Source organism: Heloderma suspectum, chromosome 5 (assembly GCF_057233095.1).
Source record: "Heloderma suspectum isolate Gila_16-S chromosome 5, 16-S_ref, whole genome shotgun sequence".
In the NCBI taxonomy this organism is placed as follows: Eukaryota; Metazoa; Chordata; class Lepidosauria; order Squamata; family Helodermatidae; genus Heloderma; species Heloderma suspectum.
In genome coordinates, this window is record NC_139462.1 from 222,629,835 (window position 1) to 222,643,022 (window position 13,188).

Here is a 13,188-nt window from a genome sequence, read left to right on the forward strand (position 1 = left end):
GTTGCGCATGTGTGTCTCTTATTTACTCAGACACATAAAACGCTGGAGGGAAGAACCACAGCTCAATGGTACAGCACATGCTTTGCAGGCAGAAGGTCCCAGCTTCAATCCCAGGTGTCTCCAGGTCAAAGAATCTCAATGCAGGGGAGGGGAAAGACCCCTGCCTGAAACCATGGAAAGCTGCTCCCAGCCAGAATAGATGGGCAAACAGTCTGATGTGGCAGATGTTCGCTTCCACAACGGGTCGTTTTAAGCAACAGTGGAATTCAACAGTGGAATTCAACCAGTGACCTTCCTTCTAGCCACTTGGCCAACCTTGGCACCACCGAGCAACATGGCAAATAACTGTGTCAGGTATATGTCTATTCCTTACTAGCTTTAGTTTCTGAAACCCACAGCAGTCTTGACAGTCTCTGTTAAAGGTGACCCGTGCAGAAACCTTTGGGCCACTGCCATCTTCTGCTCCTTCATGGCTGATACATGGCTTCTCTCTCTCCCTCTCCCTCTCTTTCATTTTCATCTTTGTGCAGAGCAAGGTCAGGATTGTTTACATTGGATAATTTAGATAAAATCCTGAAAGCCGAAACCATTCAAGTCCACAATATCTCCTTTTCAGGCCTGATTGACCCAGGCGGCAGAATGCTAGGATATTGATGGACTGCATCACTTCAGATGACAATATGGATGGGGTGTGTGTGGGGGGGGTAGCATTCAGACATATTATCCTCCCGCCTCCACCTCATTTGTGGTTTGAAGTGGTACTGGTACAGTCCATTCTACTGCCTAACCCCACCTCCACCCCCCAGATGAGGAATCTCAAATGACAGCAGAAATTTCAGTTCTTTTATTTGGCAGACACCATTTCAAAGATGTTGTTGTTCAAAGAATAGAACCTCTTCCATTCATAATTATTCTGCTATATTATTTATATAGTGCAGACTTTTGAAAGTGCAATGCATATCTTCTCCCACCTGGTGCCCTCCAGGTGTTTTGTCTCAGTCCCAGCCAGTGTGGCCAATGGTTGGGGATCATTGGGGTTGTATTCCAGCACATCTGGAGGGCACCAGGTTGCAGAAAGCAGCTTTAGACAAAGGCAAATCCTAGGGGAGGAATTCTGGGGTAAAACCTTGTGCCCAAAGTTGGGCAAGAAAGGATGGAGAAGAGCAGCAAGAAAGAAAAAAGAAAAACCCTGAAGAGCTTAAGAGGGTACTTCTGATACATGAGTTAAAATGACAAGGGGCACAAATCTATGCATGTTTAGACAGAAAAAAATCCTACAACTCTCAGCATCCCCCAACGAGCATGACTTGCTGAGGAATGCTGGGAGTTGTAAGACTTTTTTCTGTCTGAACAGACATAGGATTGCACCCTAATTCAAGAAATATTTTTGATGCTATTTATTTATTCATTTACTTATTTACTATACTTCTATACCACCCAATAGCCAAAGTTCTCTGCGTGGTTTACAAAATAGATTTAAAATCATAAAATATAAAAATAAAGAATAAAAGAGGTATAAGATGTAAAACAGATTAAAACAGTCATGGCATAACCCCAGAATAAAAGCAACAGAGGACAACTTAGGTGCAAGGATCTCAATAAAAACAAGCAAATTAAACACTTAAAAAACCCTTAAAAACTAAATAGCCTGAGAGAATACAAAAGTCTTCATCTGGTGCCCAAAAGACCACAATGCACATGCCAGGTGAACCTCTCTGGGCATTCAATCAACTGGGGCATCACCACTGAAAAGGCCTCTCTAGCAGCCACCTGTATCACCTCATTCAGAGCAGTCACCTGGGGAAGGGCTTTGGAGGATGAGCAAAGGGCTGGATGTGCCTGATCTCGTAAGCTAAGTAGGGCCCTGGTTAGTACTTGGATGGGAGACCTCCTGGGAATCAGGCTTCCTGCACTGAGCAGGGGGTTGGACTCGATGGTCTTGTACGCCTCTTCCAACCCTATGGTTCTATGACTTTAGGGTCCATAGGTATATGTGGGAGGAGATGCTCATTTTAAGAAGACCCTTTGCCCCTGAGGAAGACCTTTAGCAGAAATGCATAGGGCAACCTTCAAGCAATAAATGACTCTATTCAGGCTGCAATCTTATGCACACTTACCTGGGAGTAAGTCCCACTGAACTCAGTGGGGCTTGCAGTTGAGTAGACACATTTAGGATTGCACCGTCAAGCACGCAAATGTGGAAATTAAGTCTCTGTGGAATTTCGAGATGCCCAGGAAGATTGCTACAGAATTGGGGATTGAGGGTAGGGAGGCTTAAAGTGAAACAGGCATCTCTTGGAGAGGATTCTATGTAAGATGTCCTGACTTTCAGCCAACATTTGGGCTAGGTGGCTTGAGGCCTGCCAATGGCTAGCATTCTATGACTGTACTTAGTGCAGGTGGACTTAACAAGGATGGCTTACCTTCCATGGCACTGGTGATGATACTGACGGCACTCACAGCTCGCTGCCTTTGGAAATGCTCCTCGGATTGATCCACTGAAAGGCGGTGGGGTGACAAAAGCTGTTTCTTGTTCACTTCTTCAGAGGGAGAGGTCTGTTTCGATAAACACAGCCAGTGAATGAAACACGTGAATGCACCTAAACCAGTCCTCGCCAACCTGATGCCCTCCGGATGGGTTGTCTACAAGTCCCATTATCCCCAGCCAGTGGCCATTGCTCATGCTGGAAAGGGTTGATGGGAATTATAGTCCAGGACATCTGGAAGCCACCATGTTGGGAAAGGCTACCCTAAGCCTACAGGGTTTTTTATTTGCTTGTTGCTTTCCATCCTTAGCCACTTCAAAAGAAGCAGAAGCAGAAAAGAGGCCTGGGTCTGGGGGCCCTGTCTCCAGAGGAAAAGAGGTCCATTGCTGAGGAGCTGCATTCAAGAATGCTTGTCTTGTATGAGAATCAGGGGTATGAGTCAGGGCGGGGGCTCGCTCAATCTTTTCGACTACGATCTTATACACACTTACCTGGGAGTATGTCCCACTGAACTCAGTGGGACTTTGTTGTAAGTAGACATGCATAGGACTGTGCTGTAAGATTGTGAAAAGGTGGAGGGAACACAGTGGCCCCTTACAATCCAAAATGCAGACTGTCACAATCATGTAATGAACAGCTCTCGCCGAAGCCCCATCATAACTTGGTGTTGTATTAAACAAATGAAATTAATTCTGTTCTTTCTCGTCTGGTGCCTCTTAATTAGAAGCATCCAGCCCCAAGACATTTCTCTAATCGTGCCCACATTCTCAAACTTCCCTCAGAAAGGAGGGCCCTCCAAACTTGTCTCAAGGGTCACTCTAGACAAAATAGCGGGAGGGGGGAACTGGGACTAAATTAGGGGCTTGGAACCAAATTCCTGATTCGCTTTGTGTGTGTTTTTCTTTCAGATAATAAACCAGGATACACAGAATATAAGAAACCACAGTTGGGTTCTGAGTTGGGTTCGTCATTGCCCAAACCACAGCAAGTCTTTTTAAAGTGCCTTTAACTTTAAACCTTGTGTTGGGTGTGCGTGTTTGATGCTCTGCTTCAGGCTGCAAAATGTCATGGTCCATCCCTGCTTTTTCCGAGCACTCTCCAATGACGTCTGTAATTCTGATTCAAGCTGAAAGGAGTTTTCCTACTGGTAGTCTTTTTGCCTTATTGTTTTTCCTTTCTGCAGTGCGTGTCCGAAAGGGTATAGATGTCTAAGAGCCAGTGGAAATCCCAACCATGGCTTCACAAGCTTTGATACTTCCAGCTGGGCCTTTCTCTCCTTGTTCCGTCTCATGACACAGGATTGTTGGGAGCGCCTCTACCAACAGGTACGCCATTCCTTGGTTGGCATGTGAAATTCAAAGTTGGGATCAGTTTATAGTCCGCTTTTTAAGTCAAGGAGAATAAAAAAGGACATACTGGTGACCTCAGCTGACAGTGGGTTTATAGGAATTGGTGGGGTGGTGAATCTGCTCCAGGTTTCAATCAGAACCAGTCAGAACTCTAAAGGAGCCATCCAAGGTGCAAAGCAGTTAGAGTTCTGACTGAAACCCGGAGCAAATTCACCATCCCAGTGACATTGGAGCCACCAGCCTCCACTGTCCCAAAACATGATCTCTTTCCTACTCTGAGCGGTGGGCAGATCCAGTCAGCTGGGTGTCTAGGAGGGAAGTCTGGGCAAAATGTGGTCTTCAAATTAGGCCCTCCCCTTCCCACAGTTTGTAATGGCTTGGTAGTCTTCCGAGACCCAGCCAGGCCTGGCACACCAAAGAAACAAAGGATTCCAGCAACTTTCCCAGCTGAGGGGAAATTAAGCCAGTGCTCTAGGAACCGCACAGAAACCCAGAGTCCAAAGCTGACCATCTGTATAATTCTTGTTCCAGTTCCTCTCCCCGCCCCCATTGTTGTTGTTGTTGTTGTTGGTTGTTTTTACTTCTAACCCAAAAGAAGAAACCACACAAAGTAGTATGATACCAAAGAACAAAAGGAAGTTTAGAGAGGAAGTTTCCATCATGTGATAAGGCAGGGGTGGATGACCTCAGGCCTGGGGAAAAATCCAGCACTATGGGGTTCCCCAGATGGTCCCGCCACATTCCTCTGGCCCCACCCCCCTTCCCCGACCACAAATTATTTGGTTGTTTTCCAGGTTTGGGCAGTTTTTCCTCATTCTAAAAAGTTGACATACTTCTCCTGGCAGGAAGAGCTTTAAGCTAAAATGTGCTGGTGTTTTTTTAATTTTGGCCCCTCCCCCTTTTGCCTGTGGCCCCACCCACCACCAGAATGCAGCCCCTGAGAGCTTCTCCAAAACTGAACTTGGCCCTCTGACTAAAAAAGGTTCAACACCCCTACAATAAGGCAATGATGAACCCAAGTCAGCCAAGGATATGCTTGACCTTGCCCCATGGTACGCTGAAGCATTGTGTGAATTGGCCCAAAGTTCTCTTCTAACTCTGAGTTTTACTACCTGCCAATGCCAGTTTCAACACGTGAGTGCACTTTTAACATACTCTGCCTGCTCTGCAAACATCTGGGAAGTGGTTCCAAAGCTCGGAAGATTATTTCAGATTAAAAAGATGTACAGCACCCCCACTACAAAAGTGTATATGGACAGAATACATCGCCCATCACTGCAGGCCCTATATAAAGGCCTTGTATAATAGCCCTCCAAATGCTTTGGACCACAACTCCCATCTGCCTCAGCCAGCATGGCCAATGGTCATGGATGCTGGGAGTTGCAGTCCAAAACATCTGGGGGGCACCAGGTTGGGAAAGGCTGTGATATAAGTTTGTAAACATATAGGTAACTTGATGTAAGCCCTCAGAATACCAGAATAAGACTGTAGGGACGACTCTCAGCAGCTAAGATGCATTAAATGATAAATAAATAAATATGTTTATTTATTTAAAGGATTTTTTATATTGCCCTTCAGCAGATTTTCCAGGATGACTTACAAAAACAAGATCAAGTATACAAATAAAATGCAGTGGCATGTTCAAAGGACTGGGGGGAGATACATTAAAATATATGTAAAAGCCTGGAAGAATAGAAACATCTTTGCTTGATGCAAAAAGGGTAACAATTTTGGCTCCAGCCACGCTGACCCGTTGAGGGAATTCCACAAATCGGGCACCACCACTGAGAAGGGCCTCTCTTTGGTGACCACCTCAGATGGTGGGGGACCTAAAGAAGACCCTCCAAAGATGACTTTATTACATGGAGAGGTTGGTATGGGGACAGGCATTCCTTCAGGTACTTGGGTCCTAAACTAGGGTGGCCACTTACACATTGCCAAATGGAGAACAGAAGAGGACACCAATTTGCATGACATTTGCATTTGCTAATGGATATGTATAGATGCAAATATAGAAATAATAACTATAAATAAAATTACAGTACATCTCACTATAGTGGGGAACACTGACCAAGTGATGCGGTGTGCCCACTCAGCCCACTCTGCAGGTGCAAAGTGTTGATGGGGAGTTCAAGGCCCCTGTTCTACCTTCTTATGATTCCTTATACCAGGGTTGGACTGGACCGCCCTTCAAATAGAGGACACCTTCAAACTGAGAACTCTCCTCTGACAGCTCTTCAAATAAAGGTGTGTCCTCAGTAAAGAAGAACACCTGGCCACCCTTCCCAAGCTGTATAGAGCTTTTAAAGCACTTTGAATTGTGCTTAGCAGACCATAACCCGGGTGGGAATAGGGTGGGAATAGGATGGGACAGACATCCAAAGAAGGGAGGAAAACATGGCCTAGAAATTTAACCAGGCCAGTGGATCTGAAGGGACAGTTCTGTTGCCCCTCCACTTAGTAAGGTGTGTCCAAAGATACAGCCCTTCATCCACTAGCATCCACAGGTTGACCCTAAAAATCCAGGCAGGAAAAGCATCAAGATGTGGAGGGGGTAGGAAGAGAGAGAGAGAAATAGTACACCCAGGAGCGGTGCTGGTAGACCACATATATTTCTCTCTCAGTCTGGGTTGATTGGAAATGTTTCCCACTTGAATTGTCTTAATCCCATGGAGACAAATATATTGTTCTACAATTTGCACGCAAATGAAGATCTATAGCACTATCAAATGCATCTGTCTTTTGAGAGCTTGCAGTCTGAAACTACTACAGTAGGAAGATAGGCTGGACTCTGAAAGCTACTTTGGCACAGGCGCAGCTTAGAGAGGGTGGCCAATTGTCAGAAATGGGAGAGTTCAGAAACTCCAGCCTCATTATTAGCCTCTGAAGTTCAGGCACAGCTCATAATGTGACTGGCAAACCTTCCCTATGCAAACTTGCTGGGGGGGGGGGAGAAAGTTGGCAAGAGTCAGGAGAGGATTTGAAGCCTTTATTCTAAAGGCTTGGATATTCCTGAGAATGTTCAAGGAACATAATTTGCTACTAGGGCACATGGCACAATTCCCAGCTCAATTCACTGAGTTGGGAGGCATGGGAAACCACAATTTCCATGCACCCTGGCAAAATATGAGCAGTAGCGCTGAAGCTTAAGGATAAGGCCAGCAATGCCTCTCCTGACTCCAGTGCCCCCCCCCCCCCGCTGTCCCCATTACTATGCAGGGGACTGGCAGGGAAGACAGGGGTTCAGGTTTCTTCAAGAATGCCCACATATTCTCCGAGAGTTCTCTGGAAATACTCAAAAACAATCAAACTCATTATGAGCTGAGCTGGGGACAGCTTGCCCAACACTAATGAAGTTTGAATTTACCATGTACACCGAGGACATTTGGAATCATGCAAAAGGGTTTAAGCAGGCCACAATGTAAATGACTGATCTCGTCCAATGCAAGCACAGACATTTAAGGAGACTCTGCTTGCACCATGAACTATTAGCCTTGAAAGTGCAGCATATAGCATCCTGATTTGGCCTCACTTGGGAGGTCTCTCTGCAAAGCTGACTTTTCAGCTAGGGATATGAGGAACTCCTTGACCAATGGTGTTGGCCTTATTGAAAATATTCTCATTTGGCTTGAAGTTATTCTGAAGCTTCTCTCGCTGCATTTGCCTTTTTGTTGTTGTTGTTGTTTGTTTGTTTTAGGGCAATATTCAGTGGCAAGCCTACAGGATTTATTTTGCCCACAGGGTGGAGAGTTTCCACATCAGCCCAGCAGGACATCCAGTGCTGGTGAGAGGTGTAAGATGATACACATATCACAGCTGGACGAACAAGCCTGTATTGATATTTTCTGTGGGTTTCCTGGGAAGCAAGCAGGAAATGCTATTGAGAAATGTTAATGATCTTATCAAATCTCAGTCCTCAAGCCAATAGCCAGGAATGCTGGGAGTTGTAGTCCAAAACATCTGGAAGGCACCAGGTTGGGAAAGGCTGGTGTAGTCTAAGGCAGGCAGGGTCAGGTTCCAAGAGGCAGCAGTACAGGACAAGGGGCTTAGCCAGGTGAGGTCTTCTCCAGTGAGACATTTTGCTCACACTAAGGAGCACGTTCAGGGGCCAGGGCAGGCAACTTGGTGGCCTCCGGGCGTTTTGGGCTATAACCTTCATCAGCCCCAAACCAGCATGGCCAATGATCAGCGATGATGGTTGTAGCCAAAATGTATGGAGGGTACAAGGTTGCCTCTCCCTGGATGAGGGCATTAAGTGCCTGGAGAGCAGGGAGTGGTCTGTGGAGTCAGCTGACAGAGTGCCTAGGGATGGGCAAACGAGCGATGCGCGGGATCGCCAGCACTCTCCAAGCGTCCTCCCACTGCTCGACTCGTGCCTGACCCCTGTTTGCGATTGCTGCTCACTCTGTGCAGATGGGAAACTTGCGCAAACTGAGCAGCAACCGAATGGGAGATTTGCGCAAGTTTCCCCAAACCTGCGCAAGTTTCCTGCATGGACTAAAGCAAGGGCCGATTCAGCCCGTGGAGGAAATTTGTGCAAATTAAGAAATGAGACAAACATGAGCACATGTTCGACAATTTACGGATATTTTTGGCCGACACGTGCCCCCGTTCTGAGCTTCGAATGGGATGTGCTCATGTGTTTGTGAGCAAAAGTGAAATCCTCATACATCCCTAAGAGTCAGATGACAGGGCCAGGCCTGCAGCCTCACTTGCACCCTTGAAGCACAGAGCTCAGTCTGTCAAGCCTGTGGTTGTCACAGAGAGCTGGTGGCCCAGGAAGTGAGGCCCTGGAGTCTGGCTGTTGATAGCCCCAGTTTGAGATGTATCCCCCCCCACACACACACACACACATACACACCCCAGTGCTTTATAGACAGCTTGTCCAACTGCAGAGCAGGAAAGGTTAAAGGTTCAATTTCCTGCCCAAAGGCAAGGCCTTCTTCCCACAGAAGACTACCCAATCCAAATCTATAAACAGAGAGCATATGAACCAGTCAAGAGATGCCTCAAGCAAAGCAAAGCCGCAAACTGACACTATGAGGGAATTTCCATTAGACCAGGCTTTCCCAACCTGGCTTCTTCCAAATGTGTTGGACTGCAACACATCTGTTGCAGATAACACATCTGCTCTGGGAGTTGCAGAATTATGGGAATTGCAGTCCAACACATCTGCAGGGCACCAGGGGAGGCTGCAAAAGGTAATCCATGCTGCATCTGACGAAAGGTGCACCAGACCACAAAACACCTCTGTCATAACAAAACCGTCCATCTTCAAGGTGCCACAACACTCTTTGTCCTTTTTGCTACAGGAGACTAACATGGCTGCCCCCTGGAAGCCATTAGGGAAGGGTGCGAGTTAGCTAAAGTTACAGTGCTTTTGTTCCATGTACGGTTGTGATAGACTTTCCTGCAGTACATGCTGAACATTTGCATCTGTCCCTTTTGGCATGCCTGAGATCTATGTGTTCCAGCCTCGATGTCCGCTAATGTTTTCAAATGACACATAGACACCAATAAGTGTGACGATGGCAGAAACAGAGATGTGGCAGACAGGTTTTGGTTTTCACAAAACCTGTTTCTGACAGAGGAGGCGATAACCCCTGATATAACTGCGGATCACTGACCCTTTAACTCCACAATGGCTCGGAACTGATCTCCACAATAAACAGGCTGAACAGCTTGGGCACAGTGCCACCTAAATGTATGCCCATTCGGAGAGGAACTGTGAAGATCTACCATTCAAACTCTATCAACAAATAGAGAAAAAAGGACCAGTCTACCACAGAGCGCTCCAGGATAATGTCAAAAAGGGTCCCCTGGCTGATTTTTTGCATTTGAATTAAAAACCAGATACTGTCAGTCCATTTTAACAAATTTCACAGGGTGGGGAAAATAACGGCTTTTATTAAAAAAACAACAAAGTTCTGAATCCAGAAGAAGATTTCAAGGAAGATGTTACAGATGTCATTAGATCAGAGCTGTGACTTTCATGAATGAAAACCCAGAAGGGAATTAGACATTAGGGATGTACATGCTCTGGTTACCTCCTAAATAGGCGACTGCGATGCACTTTACATAGGGCTTCCTCTAAAGAGGGACCAGAAGCCTCATCTGGTGCAAAATGCAGATTCCTGGATAATGGCAGGGCCCAGAAACTCTGCCCATGTAACTCCTATACTGCAGCAGCTGCACTGGCTAGCTGTATGATTCTGAGCCCCATTTCTAGCGCTGATTTAAACTTTAAGCCCTTAACAGCTTGGGACCAGGTTATCTGAAGGACTGCCTTCACCCATTCAGTTCTGACCTTAGGCTAAAATCTGCCCCAGAGGCGACATTTTTAAGTGTCCGCCATTAATATCAGTAAGGCTAGTGTACCCTAGGGACAGAGCCTTCTCAGCAGTGGCCCCAAATCCCTCCTGTGCTTTGCCTCTTCAACTCTGGCTCTTAGGTGGACCTTGAAGACCTGCCTCTTCAAGACTGTCTTTGATTTGATTCCACATCTCATCGGAACAGCTTCGTAAGTAATTTCTTGGCATTCGTTTGGTTGTGATCACCTGCGATGCGTATTTTGTCTCCCAGATCATCTCTGTATTGCTTTGGGAGGGCAGTGCCCTAAAAAGTGGCTTAAAATACTTTCTACTTTAAATAAATGAATAATAAATACATTTGTTTTGGGGACAAATGAAAAACTGAACCAAATGGGGTCCATTTGGTCCATTATTCATTTCTTCTGAAACTAATGCAATGAATAATGAATGGGGGCGATTTTCAGTTCTCATTTGTACTCATTCATCATTCATGGGTCAGGGCGTGTGTCTGTTACCTTCTATGTTCATAGATTGCCCTGGATGTTGCCTTGTTTCAGGGCATTTGAATAAAAAAAACCCTGCTACTGCCATTTTTATGACAACCACCATTCCACCCCGCACCCCCATAAATGCCCCAGAATAGGGATGTTGAACTTCTTTCAGCTCAAGGACAGAATTCAGTGTCAGAGAAGCTGTTGATGGGGGCTGCATTCTAGTGGTGGGGAGCGGCCAAAGGCAAAGGAGGCAGGTCCCAAACACTAAAAATAACAGGATTGTTTAGGTTAAAGCTCCCAGTAATTAAGGCTTCGGAGAGGCAGCGGCCAGATTGATAGCTGGGACTAGAAGGTCCAAACATGTAAGACTGACTCTGGCCTGCTTGCACTGGCTGCCTATATGCTTCCGAGCTCAATTCAAGGTGCTGGTTTTAACTTATAAAGCCCTACATGGCTCAGGACCGCAATAGCAATACCTAATGGCATGCCTCTCCCAAAATGAACCTACCCGTATGCTACATTCAGCGTCTAAGGTCCTCCTCCAGGTGCCTCCTCCAAGGGAACCTCGGAAGGCGGCAACGAGGGAGAGGGCCTTCACAGTGGTGGCCCCCCATCTGTGGAACAAGCTCCCGATGAAGTCTGCCCAGTGCCACCATTATTATCTTTTAAGCACCAGGTTAAGACCTATCTCTTTTCCCAGGCACTGGGCAGCACATGATGAGTTTTACTTTGTCCTGGATGTGTCTTCAGTTATGACTGACAGTTCAAATTTGTTTTTAGTTATAGGTTGTTTGTGTATATTGTCTGTGTGCTTTTGTGTAAATGCCTTTTAAACTTTGTATATTGTATTTAATGTTTTAACTTCTGTAAACTGCCCAGAGAGCTTTGGCTACAGGGCAATATAGAAATGTAAATAACAACAACAACAACAATAATAGTTTCTACCTTTTAGAATGGGGTAAAAAACTGCACAAAAGCCAGGAAACCAGGGGAAAGGGGCTTGGGGATCAGGGGAAAGGGGCTTGGGCCGTTTAGGGAACTTTGGAGGGCCGGATTGGGACATCCAGTCATGCTGAATGCAATGTCCAGGCTGTTCTAGGAAAACAAAACTGAAGCTGCCAGGAGAAGCTGTTGATATCAGCTTTGCTGCTGCTACTGTAAGGAACTGCGAGATAAAACAGTAAAAGGAAGATGTGGGTGTTTGGGGGAGAAACACAAGAGTGAAATGAATCTAAGTATCAAAACATATGGGATTGCAATCAATAAATAATGAAACAAATAAAGTCTTCAATGGCAAAGATGGATGGAATGGAAACACAACACAAGTATCACACGCTCATAAGAATACAAGAAGTCTTGTGCTGGATCAGACCAAGGGTCCATCTAATCCAGCATTCTGTTCACAGAATGGCCAACCAGGTGACCACGGGAAACCAAACGCAGGACATTATTGCAACGGCAGCCTCCCGCCCATGTTCCCCAACAGCTGGTGTGCAGAGGCATACTGCCTCTGATACTGGAGGTAGCATATAGCCATCAGAACTAGTACCAATTGATAGGCTTCTCCAGGAATTTGTCTAACTCCCTTCTAAAGCCATCCAATATGGTGGCCATCGGTAGGGATGGTGCGGGCACCCGATTCCATCTGGGAATCCAGCAGAACCCCCCCATCCACGCCCCCAAGCCAATCCCTTGCCCCTGCTTACCCCCTGTCTGCACTCACTGAGCCACCTGGTTAGTGGCATCGAGCTCTGCTATTGCCATTTTTCAGAAAAAAAATGGCAATCATGAAGAAGTGCATATTTGCATTCGCATATATGCAAAATGGGGCTGTGAATAGCCCATAGATGCATGATTACAGGCAAGGAAACACCTGTAATCTTGCCTATATGGGCTATTCACGGTCCGATTTTGCGTATATGCAAATATGTGCATTTTTGCGATCGCCATTTCATTTTTCAAAAAATGGCGATCGTGGAACTCGACAAGGCTGCCTGGGTGAGTGCGGGTGGCTCAGCGAGCAGCGGGGAGCTCGAGCATGGGACCGGGTGCATGCAAGCGTGGGCAGTGTCTGGGTGGGCACTCGCAGAACTTGGATGAGCGGGGGCACCCATCCCGAGCCATCATCACATGTTGTGGAAGTGAATTCACTTAACTATGCGTTGTGTGAAGAAGTCCTTCCTTTTATCTGTCCTGAATCTCCCATCAATCAGCTTCATGGGATGATGGCTTTGGGTCCACTTTCTCCACACCATGTATAATTTTGTACACCTCTATCATTTTCCCCCTCACTAACCATTTTTCTTTGCTAAATAGTCCCAGACGTTGTATCCTTTCGTTATAGGGAGGGAGTTGCTTGAGCCCCTTGATAATTTTGGTTGCCCTTTTCTGCACCTATTTCTCCACGCCTACTTAGAGTGCACAGGGCTGCCACTGAATACTGCAACCCATCCTGAGTCCCCTCTACTTACTCCCATAATCTGTGCAATAGAAACATGGCTGGACAGCCATCTGTCAGGGATGCTCTGACTTGGATTCCTTCATTGAG

At 46.3% G+C, this 13,188-nt stretch overlaps 1 protein-coding gene across 2 annotated transcripts in view; it reads right to left on the minus strand.

Moving 5' to 3' along the window:
• The window catches only part of LOC146345193 (sodium channel protein type 5 subunit alpha-like), a 301,192-nt gene that overhangs the window by 178,415 nt on the left and 109,589 nt on the right, over positions 1-13,188 (minus strand). For both annotated transcript variants that reach the window (XM_084859393.1, XM_084859394.1), the window contains one exon: positions 2,424-2,556. In XM_084859393.1, the coding sequence (XP_084715519.1) occupies positions 2,424-2,556 (133 nt within the window). The remainder of the gene's footprint in view (positions 1-2,423; positions 2,557-13,188) is intronic.